This window comes from Erithacus rubecula (genome assembly GCF_903797595.1).
Source record: "Erithacus rubecula genome assembly, chromosome: 3".
Lineage (NCBI taxonomy): Eukaryota > Metazoa > Chordata > Aves > Passeriformes > Muscicapidae > Erithacus > Erithacus rubecula.
In genome coordinates this window covers 28,241,672-28,263,133 of record NC_136689.1, presented here as the reverse complement: position 1 = coordinate 28,263,133, position 21,462 = coordinate 28,241,672, and the positions used below count along the sequence as shown (strand labels likewise).

General features: G+C 40.2%; 1 protein-coding gene across 5 annotated transcripts in view; it reads right to left on the bottom strand.

The window, feature by feature from the left end:
* Window positions 1-16,940: 16,940 nt before the first annotated feature.
* Window positions 16,941-21,462, bottom strand: part of HYCC1 (hyccin PI4KA lipid kinase complex subunit 1) — a 42,193-nt gene continuing 37,671 nt past the window's right edge. For 3 of the 5 annotated variants that reach the window (XM_079302933.1, XM_079302935.1, XM_079302934.1), the window contains one exon: window positions 16,941-21,312. In XM_079302933.1, the coding sequence (XP_079159059.1) occupies window positions 20,756-21,312 (557 nt within the window). In that variant the 3' untranslated portion in view covers window positions 16,941-20,755. The remainder of the gene's footprint in view (window positions 21,313-21,462) is intronic. The other 2 variants (XM_079302937.1, XM_079302936.1) reach the window with 2 other exon arrangements.

Genomic DNA, 21,462 nt, shown 5'->3' with positions numbered 1-21,462 from the left:
AAATTATTCCTAATTGTGGAGACTGAAGAGCTTACACTGATGAAATAACAGACAATCTGACAGTCAAGTTGTAGATCTTAAGAATATTCTTCCCAAGAAGATGGATGGCAGTCAGATCAAATGCCTAAAAATCCACTTTAAAGTAGTATTTTATTATTAAAAGAAGTGCTTCACATTTTTAAGCATATTTGTTATTCTTTAAGGTAGGTTGTAGTCTTTCCAAAAACCTTGATGATAGCCCATGTCTGACTCTTGTTATGTCTAATGTGTTATAACTTCACACATGTTTAAGTGCTGTTTGAAGGTTTGTAAGAATATGTTATAAAAGAGACCACTTTGAGCTTCTTGGTGATTACTCCTTGTACCTCGTGTAATTGTACACCTCACAAAGAGTTGTCACCTCCAAATTGTCATCATTTTCCATAATTCACAGAGGCCTCTCTGATAATAAGATAGGATAATATATATTATCTCTGATAATATGCAATTATCTCAAAAGGGAAAAGATTCATCTGCTCTTCTGCAGAACATAAACTCTCCTCAAAATGGCCACTAATTGAAGGTATTCGTTTACAGGCTTATTTTATAGTAAACCACGGATGCCTTAGCTCAAGCAACAGGAAAGATAATTCAATTAATGAAAACTGCTACTTTGAGAAATGTGGTTTCCAGTGACAAAGTTATTTTACTCATCCCTAATTACACATTCCTCAAAACTGTTAACTATTATTAGGGGCAAATAAGTCTAAGATTTGGGAGTATGCCTCGTTTTTCCTGCTGTAAGTTTACACCTCTACCTCCATAATGGTCTTTCAGTAATCCTAGATGGTGTATATTTTGTTTGTACCCAAGTTTCCCTTTTATTTATAAAATATGTTAGTGGTTTAAGAGCAGTTAAGATATTACAGCCTCAGAAACACATCATAGTTATGTAGAGTTGTGTTTATTGTGCTGAGCAGGCCCAGCTGGGTTATAGAGGGAGTTACAGATAATTCAAATTAACTTTTAGAGCAGTAGCTGTTGCTATAGGTAGAATTGCCAAAAGCTTGTCCCTGTATTTCTTTACATGAAATTAACAGATAGATGTGTGTACTGTCTGAATAGAGAGCATGATGACATTGTGTGCTTATGCCAAAATAAATACAATAGTATTTTATTGGAAAATTAAACTTAGTTTTGGATTTAAAAACTGGAATATGCCATGAATAAAACACATATTTGATCAAGATCAGTTCCTCTGGTAATATTCCTTCAGAGGTGAGAGTTTTAATGACAGGAAAAGATACTTCTACATCTATGGAATGTAAACCCTGCTGCTGTCAAGTGGCCAGGACCCTTAAATCTGTGTTGAAGTGTCATTGTCTTAGTAAATCAAAAATGTTTATACTTGCTGTCCCAAGTAGTACAAAGAACACCAGCAACTCCTTCCATGTTTAGAAATCTGTGGAGTCTGCTACCTGTGAGCAGACTCCACTTAAATAAAGTCTCTGGAATTGCTAATTGCTAACCTCATTCTTGACATACTTCAGCTTCCAACAGCCTGCCACAACTTCTGCTACACCTTCTGGGATTCTATCTATAGCAATTTTTTTCTCTCTCCAGTTGGCTCCAAGCCAGAAATATATCCCTTTGCACAAATGCTTCTTAACCTTGTTCACACTGGGGGGAGGAGTCATATCTTTTTCTTTCTGCTTCTCTGGGTGGTAGATACATTAACAGTAAATTCAGGACTTGCCATGTTTGCTGTTTAATGGACCAGTGGTTACAATGCCTTTTCTAAATTACTGTTTGTTTCACTTCAAGTGCACTGAATAAAACTATTTCTCCATGATCATTTCATGGGCATCTTACATGGCAGTCCTAAGCAAACACATTTAATCAATTTTCTGAGAAGCTTGTATTCTTTTTCTCAGAAGGGCTTTCTCAGTTGACAGAAATCTGTTGGAGCAAGTCCAGAGGAGGCCACCAAGATAATTAGAGGGATAGAACACATCTCCTACAAGGAAAGATTGAGAAAATTGGGACTGTTCAGCCTAGAAAAGAGAAAGCTTCAGGGTGATCTAATTGTGGCCTTTCAGCACCTGAAGGGAGCCTACAGGAAAGATGGAGAGGGACTTATTACAAGAGCATGTAGTGACAGGACAAGAGGGAATGGGTTCAAACTGACAGAGTAGGCTTACATTAAGTAGTAGGAAAAAATTCTTTGCTGTGAGGGTGGTGAGACACTGGAACAGGTTGCCCAGAGAAGCTGTGGATGCCTCATCCCTGGAAGTGTTCAAGGCATGGCTGGATGGGGCTCTGAGCAACCTGGTCTAGTGAAAAATGTCTCTGCCCATGGCAGGGAGGTTGGAACGAGATGGTGTTTAAGTCCCTTCCTACCCAGGCAATTCTGTGATTCTAAGTACACGTGTATAGACACTTATGCATTATTTGTATATAAATGTACACAGAACTGCAGGTTTATCAGAATTAATTGAAAATGAGCCAGCTTGAATATCAATACCAGCACCATTTCTGAGGATATATGTATAGACACATATAGCAAACTTCAGCTGCAGCTTGGAAGTCCTCAGTGTTTCAGCTACCTAGAACTACCTATGCAAATATTAGTAAATTAGGAGTACTTATATTAGGTTGATACATAGGAGTTCTATAGTAGAGGTAGGAACAGATAGTCCTGATTTTTCTGACTCCAATTTCCACAACAAATATTAGAAAAAAATGTTTTCATGCACTTCTGTACAGTTGTGGTGAGTGCAGTATCAGAGTCCAGTACAAGCTCTGAAAAAGAAAGTGTGTGATTACAAAATAGTCACAGGCCATCACTCCATGTTGGCATGCTAGACTGTGAACAAGGATTCTGCATTAAGATTGTACATAGGACAGTGGGTGGCATCTCTTGCTGCATTATTCTGTGGCATCTTAACCATTTAACTTCTATTTTTATTAGATCTTAATGGTAGGGGGATAAAAAAAACAGTAAGTTCTAGCTTGAGCAAAATTTGGTTTATCTCCAACTCTAATAAATCCAGTCGTGCAACTTCCAGTCCTCTCAGGTGTCCAAATGCCTGTCCCTAAAAAACATTCCTCTACATTAGAACTCATAGAGTGAACTGCTGGATCAGTGAAGTTCTGTTCTCACTAAGGTACTCTATGATGAGGTACTGTAACTTCACTGTGCTATCCTACATTTCAAAGTGTCTAATGCTGTCATGTAGCTGCACACCTAATGCTGACTGATAACTCCATACCCAGCACTGGTCAGCACTAGCAAACCTCAGCTTCAAGGTTAAGGCAGAGTCAGCATTGGCCTCTTGTCAGCAATAATCTATAACTTCCATTGCTGGGAACAAGCAAAAAGATATTAAACCAGGAATGGTTTACTAACAGTAAATTTAGAGCAGTAACTTCATGACATCAGTGGGAGCAGTGTGTTCAAATCTTCCAGCACGTCATGGGAAATACAGACTATCAGTTTTCCATTACTATTTTGGCAAGCATAATTTTGTTATTTTAAAAGCTGCTTATACTGGCTGCCTCAGTGCTTTTATTATTTCACACATATTTCAGCATTTCAAGAAGTCTGTGCTTCAGCAGATATAGGGGATATAGTGTGTGTGTGTCCCCAAATTTTAGTTTCTTTCACCAATTACTATATATTACATTTACCAGCTTCATTTACATTTCAGCAGGGCATTCATCTGTGTGCTGTCAAAGAATGGTGGGGGGCATTAAATTAGATATTTTAGAGAGATTATGAATTCTAATAAAAGGGCAATTAATGAAAATGTGTGAAAGCACCAGTAGCAGCAGCAGAACAGAGGGTTAGAAGGATGGTCTCTTGTTAACACAGAAAACCATTCCCAGCAGAAAAGTTAAGGAATCGCTCTGTTTATGTCAAGGCCAAGGACCTGCACTTTGCAAACAGCCAAAACACAGATGACCTGTCAGCAAAAGACCCAGGATCCTGATCCCAGGAGGATGGTACCAAGGCTGCAGCGTCAGATACGCCTTGCCTTTCCTGTTTTCCTGTCTGGAAAAAACACGTGTTGAAAACAGGGAAAAGCAGGCAATGGGCAGCATCCTGGCCTATCAGTTGTGGAGAACAAAGCAAACAGGATTCTGAGGTAAAAGATGCCAGCTGGTGCCTCCTAAGGGAAATGACAGATCTGTCCAAAGACCACTTTGTTGTCCCTAGTCAAGGGCTTGTAGAGAGGGCATGGCAGCAGCATCCCCATTCCTTTGTGTCGAGCTCAAGGGGTCCTGGCCAAGCCACTGGGACTCTATGAGTTGGTTATCATGATTATACAAGTGTCAGAATGTCAGAACTCTACAGCAGAATGAGTGTGAGTGCATTAAATCAAGTTGCTTAAATATTTTATAAATAAATGTCTTTCCCCCTTTCATAAGATCTTGCACTGAACAGTCTCACACTGTTACAGCAACTCACACTGTCTCACACTGTGTTACAGCAACTTCCCACTGTTACACAAATGAACAGCCATGCTTGTTGAGGACCAGAACAGACAGGGGGACAGAGATGCCCATGACTTCTCTAATTCTTGAATTCCTTCCTAGATGTGGCATAGTAACAAACTCTGTTGGAATTTATCTACAAGTACGTAGATGATAATTTCCTCTACAGCTTTTCCAGAAGGTTGGTTTGCCCAACACAGATGGATTTTGCACAGCATTTCATGACATGGAATTTAAGCTTCTTTGAAGAAACCCATGCACCACTGAAGTAAAATAATCATTGAATCTTAGTTCAGTACTTATTGATAAAAAGCACATTACTCCATGGAAGGCCATGAAAAACAAAGGGCTGGAAAGAAAGTGAAGGAGGAAAGCTGAAAAAATGCGCTGTAAGTCCTGTAACAATAAAAATGAGGAACTAATATGTTGGCCTGATACAAGGACTTAGCCAAAGTCACAGTATTATTCAAAGTGGGTAGGACACGTGAATAATGCCTTCCAACAGCCCACACTATTCTGAATCTGTAGTGCCAGAGAAGGAGACTGCTAGAAGAGCTCAGCTACAGCAAGGCTGGGCTGTAGCATGCAGAAAGAGAGATTTGGATGTGTTTTCTTTCACAAGCTTTGATAGGGTTCACATATCAACTTCTGTAAATGATGAGATTAAAGCAGCAGATTGTATGGCCCTTTGCACCTCCCAGTAAAAACCTCATGGAGAAATAAATATCCTCGTCCTTCTCCCTCCCCATAGTAACATTAAATAAGCTACAGTATGTCTGTCCACTTACCTTGTCAGCCAGATGTCAGTGAAGCTCAAAGTCCTTGTGTTAAGTACTGCAAAAACCTTTTCCCAGAGGACTAATCTGTTGTTACCTGGGAGCTGGCTGTATTTGATCTTAGACACGTATCATGTTTGTTCTGACACAACTGTATATTTATTCTTTCCAGTTTAGGTCAGACTTTTGCTGGTAGCTCCCCAGCCAGTTGGCCTCTGCTGTAACCTTGAGCTGGGTCTTTCTAAATGTGTTGAGAAGGTTACACCTGCTAATTTAGCAAGGACTGGTGACATGCTCAGTGCTGCCTAAAAGAGTTTCTCCCTACAGCTACTGAAGGGAAAGAGTGCAGATGCCATAAGGAATTGATGCTACTTAGAGATCAGTGCCTGGCAATGCTGACCTGGTAAGTGTGAAATCATTGAGGCACTGAGTTTGTGTCCAAACATTCAAATGCTTTATCATTACTGACATCACAAATTGGATTTTCTACCCAAGTAAAATGTCTTAAATCCAGCACAGCCGGATAATTGTCCTCTCTGGAGTGCCTCTAGATCTATAGAGCTCAAGAGCAGAAATTTGCTCTGTGTTTCTTCTCTTACAATAGGTCCTAGAAGGCTTGTCAAGCTTCTGCCTTCACATGTATTTGGCACTCAAATAAAAAAATGAGCTCTAGAGAGGGGGAAAGCCTGGTTTGCTAAGAACTGTCTGCCACACAATAAACTATAGATTTGAGGGATGAAAAATGTGATGTGCAAAAATAGTTTTAAACTCAATTTGCTCCCTCATACAGATGGACCAGGGTAGGTGACCTGAGGGATACTCTCAGCTGACTGCCAAGACCTGCTGGAGAAAGGAGGTGACCTGACTGGAAGATGCCCAGCCTAGCCTGTGGTGACAACAAAAGCTGCTCCACTGTGGATGCTCACAGCCAACAACATCAACTTCTGATTTATCAGGCAAGACAGGTCACTGGAGCCCAGCACAATGAATAATCCCCTTGCTAGATCATCTTCAAGGATAAAGAGTCTTAATTCAGGCATTACTAAATTACAGAGCTTCAAAATTACACTGCTCAAGATTAATTAAGCTGTGAAAGCAGCCAGGCACTGAGTACTGACAGTAATTTAGTCACACCACAAGCAATCAGTCTCAGTTCTGCTGCAGCTCCACTCTACACAGCAAGGCAATAACCAGGAGCTCAAAAAAAGAGGTGTATGAGCCACTGCCAAAATGCAATGAACTCTCATTCAGCTGTGTAACAGCTGTTTTGAAGCCATCACATAAGCATTTTTCATTAAAATATAAAGAAGCTAATTGGAAAACCCTAAAAAAAGGCCTCATGAACCTGCCTACATGGAAGCACAATGCAAAGAGGTGAGCCCAGGCATCACTTGCAAATGAAGCTCAGACTATCAAGTCTCCAAGAAGGTGAGGCACATGCTGAGGAAAAGGTTTGGTGTGTTACTCTGGCTACAGAGGCAAAGGGTGCTCTACCATCTGCTGATAGGTACGTGGTAAATACTGCTTTGGTTAGCTAATTGCAAGAGGGAAATCTGAGGGGAGCTGACTGGAAAGATGGCACTTCCAGCAGTTGCCTTGTGAAGTTTATGACAGTAAAAAAAAAACCAGTCATGGGCAGATCTCTGACCATGAGGGCAGAATTCAGCTGCATGCACAGGCTTTGGAAGTTGTCAGAGGAGATGGAATAGGATCATAGAATCATAGAACAGTTTGGGTTGGAAGGTACCTTATAAATTTCCTGGTTCCAACCCCTCTGCCATAAGTGGGGACACCTTCCACTAGACCAGACTCCTCAAAGTCCCATCCAACCTCATTGAGATAATTTCCTTCTATATATTTTATACACAACATAGAGACAAACAACAGAAAAGACATAAACTAGAGTTTCTAACATGCTTTCATTGTAAAAGTCCCATTTAGGAGCAGAGCATTTTAAAATTCTGGCATCTCTGTGTATGAAAATCTCATGCCTTCTCCCAGCCCTGTATAGATGGCAAGTGCTTCTCTGATTGCAAGGTCAGGATTAGACCTAGCAAGTGAAATACAAAACATTTAAAAAATCACAGTGCTGTTCAACAAGCAACACTATCTGCCCTGACCAGCCCAGTGAAAAGAAACTGAAATTGTGGAATAAATGCCTTGACACCTAAACTATAAAATACCTTTAAATAGTGGAATATGTTCCCTTCCTGCAGAAGCAGGTTTGCACCACTGTCAGAAACTCTGGTTTGTTCTCACTCACCTCAGGGCAGCTGAGTTTCTGCTAACACAGAGGAAAGGTGAAAAGTCTGATAAACACTGTTAGAAGACCATCTTACCTGAAAACATGCAGCCCATCATGCAGTGAGGACAAACAAATTCCATTTACCTCAAGCTGTAACACTTTGATGTCTGTGTAGGCTGCCAGTGGTGTCAGTGCTGTTGTGTCTTTTTAGACTCTGATGGAGATATTCCATTTTCCTCCTTCACAAGAATCATAAATGGTAGCTGTTACTTATGCAGAAGGATTCCTTATGTTTTACACTGCAAGACACCATCTGAGTAAAAGGGAAAAGGTGGAATGATATTTTTGTTTCTGCCTGAAAAAGTAGATCCATATCATAACTACACAGACCAAATGCAGGAAGTGGGATGTATAAATACATACATTTTCAACTCAAATGCCAACATTTCTGGGCATGCTGCCCCAAACAGTCTGGTGTTTAAGCAGATACCAGCTCTTGGAGAGATTTCTGCACTTTGAGAAGTAAAAGTGCCTCTCAGAAATGCCATTCATCTCAGACTCTTGGAGCAGAGAGACCCAGAATGATACCCACTTGCTTTTCTGCTCATGTGCTCCTAAGAGGGCCAAGGTGAGAGGGAGTAACCCAAGTTAGGTCAAGTTAGAGAGGGCTCTTAGGCCATAGAGGCACACATGACTGATGACACCATGTGTATGACTGAAAGGTGACCCCCAGAGATGCTCCAAAACCAGGGCCACAGCACTAAAGACCTAGGACCACACAGAGCAAGCCACTGCTGAAACTCAGAGCTTGCGTGTTGAAAGCTCTGGTTCTACCAGGTGTCTCAGTGTTGGCCTGGACAAATCAAATTCGAATGACATTGACTTTCAAGTAGTAATCTGCATGCAAGTCATGTTCTTCTAGGAAAATGTGGACCTAAAAAAAGGAAGTTTAAGATAGGTGCAATCAAAACACAGCCTAAGATGAAGAAGGACATTCTTCTTTCACAGGCATCAACACTGCCACTCTTATTGAATTCAGAAGTCAAGATATTCACTGACAGAATACAGAGCATGCACCTTCATTCCAGGCAAGTGGAATTATTTTGAAAGGATGCTGAAGCCTCCCATGAAGTGCTGTGAATAGTGACAGAAGAAAGCAATACAGTAGCTGATCTATTGACACCAGATCAATGCTGTGCTTTCCTTTTGGAGCAAGCCTTTCTGGATGCAGCTGTCAGGAGGAGGAAGAGACATCAAAGGCTCCAGTCTACATGGGCAAAGCATTTATCACCCTTTAATCTCCCTTTAATTTTTTATCCATGCTTTGGAGTCCTCAACATAAGTAAGTGCAGATATTCAGGCAGATACCCACCTCCCTACTTTCCAGACACAGGTGGATAAATAAAGGTTTGAGCAGCATGCTTTATCCTGTAGGTGAGGGTAGCTGGATACTTTCTCCCCTTCAAACAACTAAATGTTGCTAAGACTCAGCTCCCCTTTTCAGCACATTTCTCACTTTTTTATTTAGTTATTAGGGAAGAAAAATTATTAAACACACTGGCTACAGTATGCTCAGTCTAATAAACTGGACTAATAATGGTTTTCCTGCCATCAGAAAACATGACACTTTTGCATCCCATGTCCAACACTGAAGCAGAATGGAAGACATAATCAATCTGTGTTGGAAAGTGCCTCTCTTCCACTGTTAGCCTGACCAGATTCATTAAGCCATCCTCTCTATACCATGCTGAATCTTCTTACCTCATACATGTTGTTAGATTCTGCTTGATCCTCACAGATGGAAAGTGCTTACTCAGGGGAATCTTAGAGGAATATTTGGCAATGTATTCTAGTGCATATTGCTTTTTACCTTTTTAAAATTGTGGTATTTATGCCATCATCTCCAGTTCCAGGGGCCTGCAGGTTTGGACTCTACTGTACCCAGCTCTCAGCCTCTGAAGTTTAAGGCTTTGTCTTCATTCCCATGGACATTTGTGGTACCTGCACCAACACAGGCCAGTCCTCAAGCCTGAAAATCCACCAGGACAGGAGAGACACAGGATCAATTTCTATGGGAAAATTTGAAGATCATGCTTGGTTTCTAAAGAGTGTTTTAGAGCAGGCACAGGTAAACTATCAAATGGACAACAAACTTCTGAGAAAAGCAGTCCTTTAGACAACTCTGCATTTTTAGTGGACAACCAAAGCTGTTATTGATTAAAAATAATCAATTTCCAGGTACCCAGGAACATTAAATCAGTTTCTGGCAGCTCTGCTTAGTTTCAAGAAGTCTACAGAAGAATTCCACTTGGCAATAGCTCTCTTCTCAGTAATTCTGTGCCTGCTCCTAGGAGATCTTTCTGCCACTTAATCTATTTTGTTTTGGTTTTCAGTCCAAAGAAGGGCAGTGATGCTAGTAAGATGCCTAGAACACAATCTTGCAAGGAGCAGCTGAAGGAGATGGGGGTGTTTAGCCTGAAGAAAATGAAGCTCAGAGGGGACCTTATTGCTCTCGAGTAAAGGTGGGGTCAGTCTCTTCTCTCAGGTGACAAGTGACAGGACAAGAGGAAATGGCCTCAAGTTGTATTGAGGAAAGTTTGGATTGGATATTAAAAAAAATTATTCCTTGGAAGGGTTGTCAAGCATTGGAACAGGCTGCCCAGGGAAGTGGTGGAGTCACCATCCCTGGAGGTACATAAAAAAACATGCAGGTGTGGCACATGGGAATGTGGTTTGGTGGTGGGATTGGCAGTGTTTGGCAGTGTTAGGTTAGTGGTTGGATTCAATGATCTGAAAGATTCTTCCCAACCTCAATGATTCTTTGATTTTACATCTATTTACCATTCAAAAATCAGACTAATACAATGTGCTATACATATTTTAGATTCTGGTAGGATATATGGCATAATTTTAATTCCTCCACTTTGAATGAAAATGAATTTAATGCAACACTGAAAGCAGTCACCTCTCTGTAAGGTATTTAGCACAGGGGTACAGCAGCTCTCAGCTCCTCCAGTGCAGTGATCAATAGCTGTGACACGTTACTCTTATGCCACAGCAAGTGACATATGGCCATGTAGCTGCACATTATAATTAACCACTGATTAACAACAGAAAGAGGATTGACTGTTACATTCAATTAACTTGCCTTCCTTTCAGCTGACAAGCAGCTGAGTGCTGAACATTTAATATACTTTTTGCAAAATTCCTTCTCTGCAAGTATTATAATTGCTGTAATTAGCAGAGATCAACTATGACAGTAAAACTCTCATTTCATCTATACAATGCAGTAGCTTAGGAAAAGTTAGGTTTTATCTGTTTTATTACTTAACTAACCAGTATTTCTCTTCTACCACAAGTTCCCACAGAATTCCATGTAGTTTTTCAGATAATTCAATCAACTTCTAGATAACTCTACCAAAAATTTTCCCAAGAAATATGTTTGGGGTGAGTTCAGTTGATGACAGTCACGTGCACATCTACAAAGAGGTACATCTGTGTACCTGTGTGAAAAACGCTCCAGGTGTCTCACATTTGCAGTTGAATGACTTGGCATTTTCTCTCATGTTGTTCCATTTACTTTGGACTATATACCAGTCCATAGGGAAAAGGTTACCAAGGCACCTTGGACCTCCTTTTTAACTTTCTTCTGTTTTCCATATGGTGGCTTGCTCATATTCCCTAATAGGGACTCAATGTTTTATTTGACTTGACTTTTTGATCTGCCTGTCAGTATAGAGGTTAGAAGTAACTAGCAAGACTAGAGAGGGGTTTATGTCAGCTAATAACCTGCCCACTGAGCAGATACTGAGAAATTTGAGCAAAAGTGGTCAAGTCAGATCACACTTCTGACAAAAGGACCCAGTGCCTTTTGTGCCTTCAGGACTGTAACCCTGCTGACCTTCATGTCATCCATTCAAACCACATGAAGACTTCTATTACATTTGCTTAAACCTCAAGGAAATGTTATCTGCTGTGATAACTGAGAGCAGGTCAGACACTGACCCTGGGAGTCACCAGGTTCCTGGTATAAGGAGTCCCCTCCATCCAGAGCATGGGCCAAGTAAGGGAAGCTGTGGGGTCCTGTGGTCCTGCAGAGGGAATGATGCCAAGCTCAGGCTGTGCACTGCCCAGGCTGCCCCACCTTCCACTGGCCACAGGAACACCTTTGGCAACTCTGTCCTTGTACTGACTGGCCAAAGGGTGGCAATGTCAATCTTCTGGAAAATACTTTCTTACACTTGCTTCCTGTTCTTCTCCCTTTGGTTTTTCTTCCTTTTTATAGTGAAGTAATCTATACTTACATTTTAATTTTCTTTATGGAAGTTGAATTCAGCTTTTTCTTCTAGCAATAGTTCACCATGAAGTCTTTCTGACCCTACTACACTGAGCATTCTATTCTGCTCCCTCTTCACTCAGTTCCTTACTGGGTGCTAAATATTATTCCTTAAATTATGTTCAATGCCAACTTTCCATACAAGTTTCCTCTCCTTGTTAAGATGGCAAATGCCAGAGGCTCTATCCTTTGGCTGAAATTTCTTTGAGCATTTCATCTTGTGCTTTCCAAAAAATACCAGCCATGCATTTCTTGATAGCAAAGCATAACAGGAAAATCATCAGCACTTAAACTTATGTAGAAGAATGCAGCCACCAGCGCTGCCCATAAATGTTCTTCTAGTCCTGTGGCAAGTTGTTTCAGGACTAAATTCCCTCTGTTTGTCACTGTGGTAGCTCCAGCACTTTGCTCCCTCTCCAAGAAGAAAGCAGGGAAGGGGCAGAATGCCATGGCACAAGTTCTGCCTGACTGGAAGATGCTTGCCCTTGCAGTTAGATGGGAGCCAGGGGAGAAGAGATTTCTTCCAAAAGCTCCCAGCTTTGCGTGTGTCTCATTTGTGCAGTTTCTTCATTCATTCAAAAGAGCCCCCAGAGACAGGCAGAGAGGAAGCAACATTTTGAACTGCTCTTGAGGCTTCTGGTTTTGCATCCCATTCACCTCTTTTCCCAGAGCTCAGTACAAAGTGTGCTTTGTGTGACACGTTCCTCCTTTCAAGCATGAAACAGAACTACCCCTCAGCACTTGTGCTGTACACTGCCTACTCTTACTGCAGTAGGAAGGAATAATTACAGGGATTATGAACGTGGTACTGAATGTCAAGGCATATTAAAACTGCTCAGTATTTCAAGAGCAAATCAAGATTCTTCCAAGGGGCTGCTTTTCTGCCTGAAACTGAATTATGGCATTGAGTACCTGATGAGTAGATCTACCTAGTAGCTAATTTTGTTGGTGTTTTTAAGAAGTTACTCATCTCACCATTACCAGAATGTGTCAAAACTCCTTGTGCTCCCAAACACCACTTTTTATCCAGTATGGCTCCTAAGGTACAATAACACCCTGTCATTCATGAAAAAGGGGCAGGTATCGTGCTGCAATATGTATCACACGTGCCAGGTTCTGTGAAAAGAAATCAAAGTGTGGATTTTGGAAAAATCTATTGCTCAGTAATTTCTCATTAGTCCATAAACACATTTTATTTTGAGCAATAATGCCAAAGCAGGGAACTAGCAGGAATTGTACAATGCTTTTGTTGCATGGCTTCCTATGCTGGCAGCAGGAAAAAGCAAGTTCTCATGGATAACCAAGGAAGCTTAAAGATATGAATTTGATAGTGTGCAAAAGAGTCAAGGAGCTCTTTCCCAAACCAAATAGTTAAGAATCAAGATTTGTCAGAGGACTCAGCTAGAGCTGAACACTTATCATCCACTTGTAAGGAAACCTTAACTGCCTTGCTACTATTCTACCTTAAAATTCAAAAGCTAGTAAAGAAAGGTATTACATACTTTTAAGTGGGATCATAAAGCAAGAATAGCAGAAACTAGAATGATATAGAGAGATTTGTGCTCAATTTATTTCCTCCTTCCCTACTTTAGACATTTGAAAATGACTGAAAATGCAGCTACTTCATGATTAGTCATATAATCTGAACAGATGCAGTTTGAATCTTAAATCCCAGCACCTGTCCACATTATTTCAAGCTGATCTTTAGAGCCTGGCCAGAGAACCACTAAACCAGATCTATTCTTCCTAGACATCTGCCTGCTTGTAAGGCCTTTAGCAAAGCAGACAGCTGCTGACATTCAGAGCTCTGCTGAAGCCACTGATGCTGTGCTAAAGCTTCTTTTGGCTTAATGCAGCAAGAAAGGGACTGTAAGAATTCAGTTCAGCCAGGATCAGTAGGAAGGCAGCAATGCTAAGCCAGTTGTTCAGGGTGAGAAGGGAGGAAGACATGGGATAAAAACCTCATGGGTGTCAGAAAGGATCTTCCTCAGGATGTCCTGAATGGTTTGACAGTGCCTGTATCTTTCTCCAGTCAATACAGGGAGAGATGAAATCAGTAGTTTTGCTGAAGAGCAGTTAGATTGGTATTTCCTAATGGCTGAAATGAGGAATATAAATCCCAATGAACTAACAAGTAAACAATTTCCTGGGAAATATCAATGCTGTTACCTTGTGAGAGTCGTTTCACTGATTTACTACAGCAGATTTCTTTAAACACCAACATTTTAGGGGCAAGACAGTCTGCTGAAAGATGACATTTGGTATGACAGTTGGTTCACAAAATGTTATCATATATAATACTATCCTGATTCCCTCTGGATTATTATGTCTGAACTGCAGGTTATTAACAATAAAAACACAAATGCCTTTAACCAACTAAAAAAGGAAAAGGAAAAAATAGTATTGTTATTTTTAAAAAAAGAAAACATCTTTAAGGAGTAACTTCAAAAGCCTTCACAATTTATACTCAAATCAATTTACTGCTGGCAGATAAAGCCATGAGGAAAATATATGAGTGACTATATAACCTTTCAGTGCCTAGCTACATCTAGTTTAGATGGCATCCTAATTCATTGACACCAGAGCTGGTCCAAGCTTTTGCCAGCTCCAGCAGTCTCCACAGCAGTTCTACAATCTATACCTTGATACCTGAAAACAATACATGAAAAATACACACATACATAACAATTTATGTTTCATATGTAACTTTTAAATGAGTAGTATTCAGTGAAATCAAAGATGATGTACAACAGCATGAAGTGACATGACAAGGGGTAATGGTTTCAAACTGAGAGTAAGTTTAGATGTTAGGAAAAGCTTCTTTACTGTGAGAGTGGTGAAGCACTGGAACAGGTTGCCCAGAGAAGCTGTGGATGCCCCATCCTTGGAAGTGTTGAAGGCCAGGGCAGATGGGGCTCTGAGCAACCTGGTTTAGTGGGTGGCATACCTGCCCACAGCAAGGGAATTGAAACCAGATGATCTTTAAGGTTCTTTCCAACTCAAACCATTTTGTGGTTCCATGACTTCATGCATGAAGAAAGTACCTTTCTTTCCAGAGAAAGCACTGAACATTTATTATTCTGGTTGACTATTTGTATTGCAGAAATGATATCCACACCAAGGACTTCTTGTGCCAATACATGACACACCTTCATTTACTTTGTTGTGCATTGTGGAGGCAGCAGGTGACATTTCTCACCTCTGAAATGTGCCCTCTCACAGCACAAAACCTACCACCACACTCCAGACCAAGCCAGTCTGTGTGGAGGACTGCCAGTATTAGTCAGCACTACTGATGAGAACAACAAGCAGGCAGCTTGTCAGAAGTGCTGTGTGACTCAGACTGACTTCCACAAGTCCTTCTGCACCATTACATTTCTGTATTGTCCCTGCACATGCAGAGTAACAGATGATTAAACACAACCTTATTTTAGGAGTCTAGCTAAGGAAGCAGGCTCTGTGCACTGTGAAGGCTTGTTCCACAAAGGCTTCTGGAGCTTCACAGTGCCATTCTTCCCACTACCCTGAATTAGCAGGTGTATTTATTACCTGGCAGCTGTGGGCTGGGAGAAAACCCCCATACTGAAGTCATCTTTAATGCAGAGCCAGATTAACATAAAACATGAAAAACAACTATTACAAGCTCAGTGCAGGCAACCAGCTGTGAAGTCTGTAGGAACAAATGTAATTTCTGTAGCTTGTTACTAATTGCCTGCAATACCTTCTCACACCCCTTCCCCTGTGAATTGTCCAGCAGGCTCTCAAATCACAAATCCTTCAAATCTAGGCAGTATTTTGGAGCACCACATTTTGAGAAGAGAAAAAGTCCCCAAATTCATGTTGTCTTTCACTAATCAATAGCTATTCGACCTGAAATGATGTAAGATCCCATTTTAAACACTGCCTTCCACTCACTGTAACTGAAATTGCAAATCCTACACACTTACAGGACAATCATACCATCAAGTCTAATTTATACCTTTTGCAAAGAAAAACTTTTACCTACTCTGATGCTCAGAATCAGATTTCCTTTCTCACCCATTTAAATGAAGGGAAATTGAGTTTTGTCATGGTTAAAGACTGATATCTGCAAAACAGGAAACTATGCAGTGAGATCTCCCACTGCTGCCCTCTACTACAGCTCTTTCCTTGCACCAGAGACTACATTTGTAAAGGCAAAGGAAAAAAATCCTGAACTAAATGCAGGATCATGACCCTGGACTTTCAGAGAGGAGCTTGCCTTGCACAGCAATTTCTCTGCAGATACCCATGGGAGACACTCCTAGAGAAAAAGGCCCAGGAGAGCTGGAGGATGTTCAAGAACCATCTCTTCCAGGTTAAAGAACTGTCTGTGGCTACACAGAAAAGCAAGGAGAGGGGACAGAAAGCATGGAACATGAACCAGGAGCTCCTGACTAGATATGAAATAGCAGCATACAAGAGGTGGAAGCAAGAGCAGGCAACCTGGGGAGATGCACCATCCAAGAATGCACAGGTGGGATTAGGATAGATAAAGCCCAAATTGAGTGGAAGATGGCAAGAAAGGTGAAAGACAATGGAAAAAAAAGATTTAGCAGTGAGACCATCAGCAACAGGAAGACAAGAGAAAAATAAGGCACCACAGCTGAGTGAAGCAGAGAAACTGCTGACAGGGGACACAGAAAAGGCCAAGGTATTCAGTGCCACCTTTGCTTCTGCTGTTAGCAGGAAGAGCAGCCCCTAGGGCTACCCTGGACACAATGCAGATATTAGCTGTGTACCAAACCACTGTTAATTTTCACACCACCAAAACTACCACTGCTGCCCAAGCAGTGCAGCTTTACTGACAGGATCACCATCTGCTTCTCCCAGTGGGCAACTCATCTGCTGGGACTTGCCCTTCACCCATCAGCATTTCTCAGCCATGGTGTCCTTCCTGACAGGGCTGCATTTGCAGACCCTACGTTGTATAAAATGGGTATTCAGCACAATTTAAGTAATGCAGTCAACCATACTATGACTTCGGGATCTGTAGAATGAAAACTGAACATGTTGCTATATAATGTGTATTTCAACACAGTCTGTAAAGAGGCAAAATTTTCTGCTGTACAAAGTATTTACAAAAGCATACAACTCCAAAAAAAACCAAATTTATTTTACTGCCAGAATTATTAAACACTAAAAAGACAATCTTGTAGCCTATACATTAGGAATGTAAGTTTTCATGTACAATCAAGAAAACATTTCACTGCAAAAGAGGTGAAAAACTGTGTTTCTAAAACAGTGTCACATAATGAGCTGAAGAATAGAAGTGTGGCAGTTGTTTAAATTCAGGTTCTCAAGTGAAGACAGGCATCTATAGACTGATGCAGGGAATATCAAATGTGCACATCTAGTCTCAGAAGTAGAATTATACAAATACAAAAGGCAATATATTATACATCTATATACAGCACTGTAAGCCTCAAACACCAACAAAAGGTATTGGACAATTACATTAGAAATTTCTAGAATTTCTCATAGGAAACCTCCTTAGAGAGAAGTGTGGCTAAAACAGCTCTATTTCTGTACCTTTCAAATTTGTTAGGTAATCAAGGCAATTCAAGACATTTAAATCCATTCAAAAAATCATTGCAGCTCTACAGCAAGTGGTTAGAGGCCATATACCTTGTGCACAAATGTTACATATTCTCACAACAAAAACAATTCTTCTCAGCTTCATTGAGTTTTGCAAGTGTTGCTGTTCAAAGCTACCCTTGGAAACAGTGCCCTCTGATTTGGAACAGTAAGGTCAGTTATAAACGTCAGCATTGAAACAACTTCTCCTTTTACAATGTGAGATGATTCACTCCTACATAACATTTTCCCTGCAGAATGGTGCAGCTGTGTCTGTTTGGAAGGTATTCATCAGACCTACCCACTCCCAGGCAGACTGTAATGTGTGGTGTCTTAATAGGTTTCCTTTACACTCTTAGAAGACATCTACTTCTATAACAAAGACTTTCCATTTGACAGTCTGAAGTGATTGGATAATTCTCAAACCCCCAGAGTCTGACAATTTTAGAAATATCTGCTTCCTGCCCTACTTCCCCATCACTCTTCCCACCCCCTTCTTAATCCTACACCATGGATATTTGTACAACAAGTAATTTTGCCCTCACCCCCCCACATTGTGCTTTTTTTTAAAAAAACTTTTCAAGTTTTAAGAAAAGAAAGAAGCACAACTCTAAGTTTTGTTACTCAGGAAAGAAATTCTTTAGACTTGATCAGTATGAGGGTGTGATGTCAGCTCACAGAAACACACTCATCACTGGGTAAGCTACTCCAGAGACCAATACAAATGTGTTTATATGAAGCCACATATGTATGGACAGAACAGTCATTAGTACCAAAAACCTTTCCTTTTCATCATTTTCTCAAAAAAAGCATAAAGACTTACATTATTTCACTTGTACCAATATGAGCCTATGTCTTGGGTTCAAGCCAGACCAGCTGGATAAAATAAAAGGATAAACTAACTACATTTCAACACCATTTGGCTTGTATCCAAGAGTACTGGAAACATTATGTTACATATCTACACTTCATGACATTTTAGATTCTAATTTGAAATTCTAATTATTTAGAGCTAAATCTTCCCAGTATAATAAATATCTGCTATACCAACACCCAGCTTGAAAGAGTGCCTACCATGGAGGTAGCAAGCAACTATGAATTAAATGAAAAAAAGCAAAACCAGCAGAATTCTCAGAAATTCTATCACCTCAACACTACCTCCCAATTAATACCATAACAAATATTTGTCTACTGCAATTTTATTTATCTATTCTAGTTTTAGGTCAATTTAAATAACTGTGATTTTTTTCTAACGTGTTCTTTAGATCCTACACTGCAAAAAGCAGATCAGGAAACTGCTGTTAAATTCTGCAGGTTATTTCTTTGCAGCATGTAGATGAAATTTCAAGGGAAGGAAGAGCTCTCTATTCAGTGTGTGTAGGGACAGCCAATGCCTGCTATCAGCTGCCTAACTCCCTGCTGCTGCTCGTGGCCATGCATGTCCAGCAGCCAGATGCATTAATCAATGTGAAACAAATGTCCTGTCTAATGTGCATTGCAGAAAAACCTATAAAAAAGAGGCTAAATTTTTTGCTGTAGAAAGTATTTACAAAAATAACCTCAAAGAACCAGTTTTTCTCACTGGTCAAAGTATTAAAAAACTAAACAGGGCAAAATCTGTAGTTTATCCATTAGGAATATAAGTTTTCATGTAAAATTAGGAAAATACTTCACTGTAAAAAGGTGAAGTACTGCATTACTAGAATAGAACAGTGTCACACAACAAAATGAATAATGAGAAATTGTGGCATATTCCTTTAAACTCAGGCTCTCAGGTAAATATGAACCCCTACAGACTGATGGGGGTGTTCTGCATACTTTGGTGAAATTTTAAGGAATGTACACATCCAGTCTGTGGTCTCATTAGTACAATTATACAATTTACTTAGTCTTTTCAGTAATTAACCAGCTTGTTAATTGCTGTAAACCTGAATAGCATTAGCTGCTTACAAGTTACTTGTGCTTCAGTTTAAGTCAAAAGTATCTAAACTTATCTCCAAGAAAATGGGAAAGTCTATCAGAATTTTAGTGTTTGGTTTTTTTACAATGTTCTTGACAATAATGGATTAACAGCTGCAGAAATCTGGACAGTTGGGAGCAACTATGCCTTAGATCTTCATCCTACTTCTACACTCATAATAATATATTGTCTGTTCAGCACCTAAGAACTGCTACTGGAGTGGTTTTGTCAGCAACTGCTTCTTCAGATTTCTGCATAAGAAGTTTTAATGTCCATTTTGAATTAAAATCTTAACATTATAAAAGCAGTTGTCAAACTCACTGGAGATTAAAGGTTAGGTAAAACCTAACCTTGAACAGGTTGCTGGTTTGGAATTTCAAACTAGAAAAATAATAGGTATAAAAACCCCTAGGAATTACAGTGCTAGTTATATTTACATAATAGTTTCCCTTTGTGCTTGCAAGTTACTGAAAGTACACATCCTTTGGTAGTATTCTCTTAGTCTCAAGCATGAAATTCATGTTAAGCACATTCACACTCCTGATTTGCTTCAGTCAATGCACAGGGCTCATACTTCTACATAACACTGGTACACAAGCACATCTCATTCCCACAGACAATAAAAATACTGATAGCCAACTTTTCAGTGAGCAGTTTTGCAACTGATGTTTAAGAATTCTGAAGAAAGAGTCTGTCACATAATTTTTAAGTCTAAAGAGTGACTACTACAGCAATTGATAATAACTCCCAGCCACAAGCAATGCTGCTGTATTAGTTTAGGCTCAGTTGTGAAGACATACAGGTAAACCAAAATGCATCTAAAATTGGACTTACACAGGCATAAAGAAGTATGAACATTGCTACATGTACTAACGACCAATACAAATGCCACCAGAACATCAAACACCAAACTGATGCTTCTAGTTTAACCTTACATGTAAGACAATGTTTGTTCTTCCTTGCATGACAATACTGCAAGACTCCTCCTAAAAAATCCCTGAGACTTGCAGTTTTGCCTATGCCAAGTGGAAGACAGAATGCAGAATCTGGGAGAGACACTCTCTTTGTTCCCGCATTGTACATCTGTAAGAAGCCACACACCTTGGTCAGTCACAACCAACCAATTAACACTTGTTCAGCTGGTGAAGGTATAAACTTTTCATGAAGCTGTGAAGCTAACAGAAGTTGACTCAAAATAATTTTAAGTGCTGCCTATTCACTATTACTGTCAAACACAGTAAGAATTTATGGGTAAGAATTTATGGGTTTGAGACTTAAGGAAGTAACGTATGGCATATTAAGAGCTTAATGTACCAGTATCAGGATAAAGTTTCAGTAATTTATTTGTTATACTGGCCAATTTAATATTAATCTGTTGACAAAGTTATGCTAATACTAGGAGGTCGCTGCTGATTAGGTTGTTTGCTTAAAATAGGAAGATCTGTTCTTTCTGTTCCATATATCAATTTTTCCTCCTGAAGACTGCAAGCTGAAAACCTGTTTGCCTCTGTACCAGAGACACCACCACGATTATTTGGAACTGGGACACCACTGACCTGTTCAAAGGATTTACTAAACACAGTAGTGGTCGTTCTGGCCAGGCTGTGGCTGCCAGGCTTAGGCAGGGACTGGCTGGTTGTCAGTGTCAGTCTCTTCAGAGAGACAAGCTCTAGATTCTCACTCATGGCTCTCTGAGTTTGTTTCCGTGATAAATGCTCTCTGCAGGTTTCCCCTTCTTTTTCTTTTCCTCCAGGTTTGCTTCCTCCAGACCTTCGCTGGCTCTTCCCTAAGAGGCTCTTGCTGCTCGTGATGCTGCTGTTAGACAGGGCAGACTGACTTGTACCAGAAGTAGCCCTAGAGTAAAACCCCTCATCGGTTTCAGATACTTCTATCAGTTCTTCTTCAATTGCTAAATCAGAATTATCTGCATGGTAGAAACAGAAATAAAAAATCAGCAATTGAGCATCTCACATTCATTGATTTTACATCTTTTTTAATTTTGATATTTATAAGCATGAAGCCATAAAGCAGTAGAAAAGAGAACAGAAGACAATGCTTACCTATTCCATCTCAT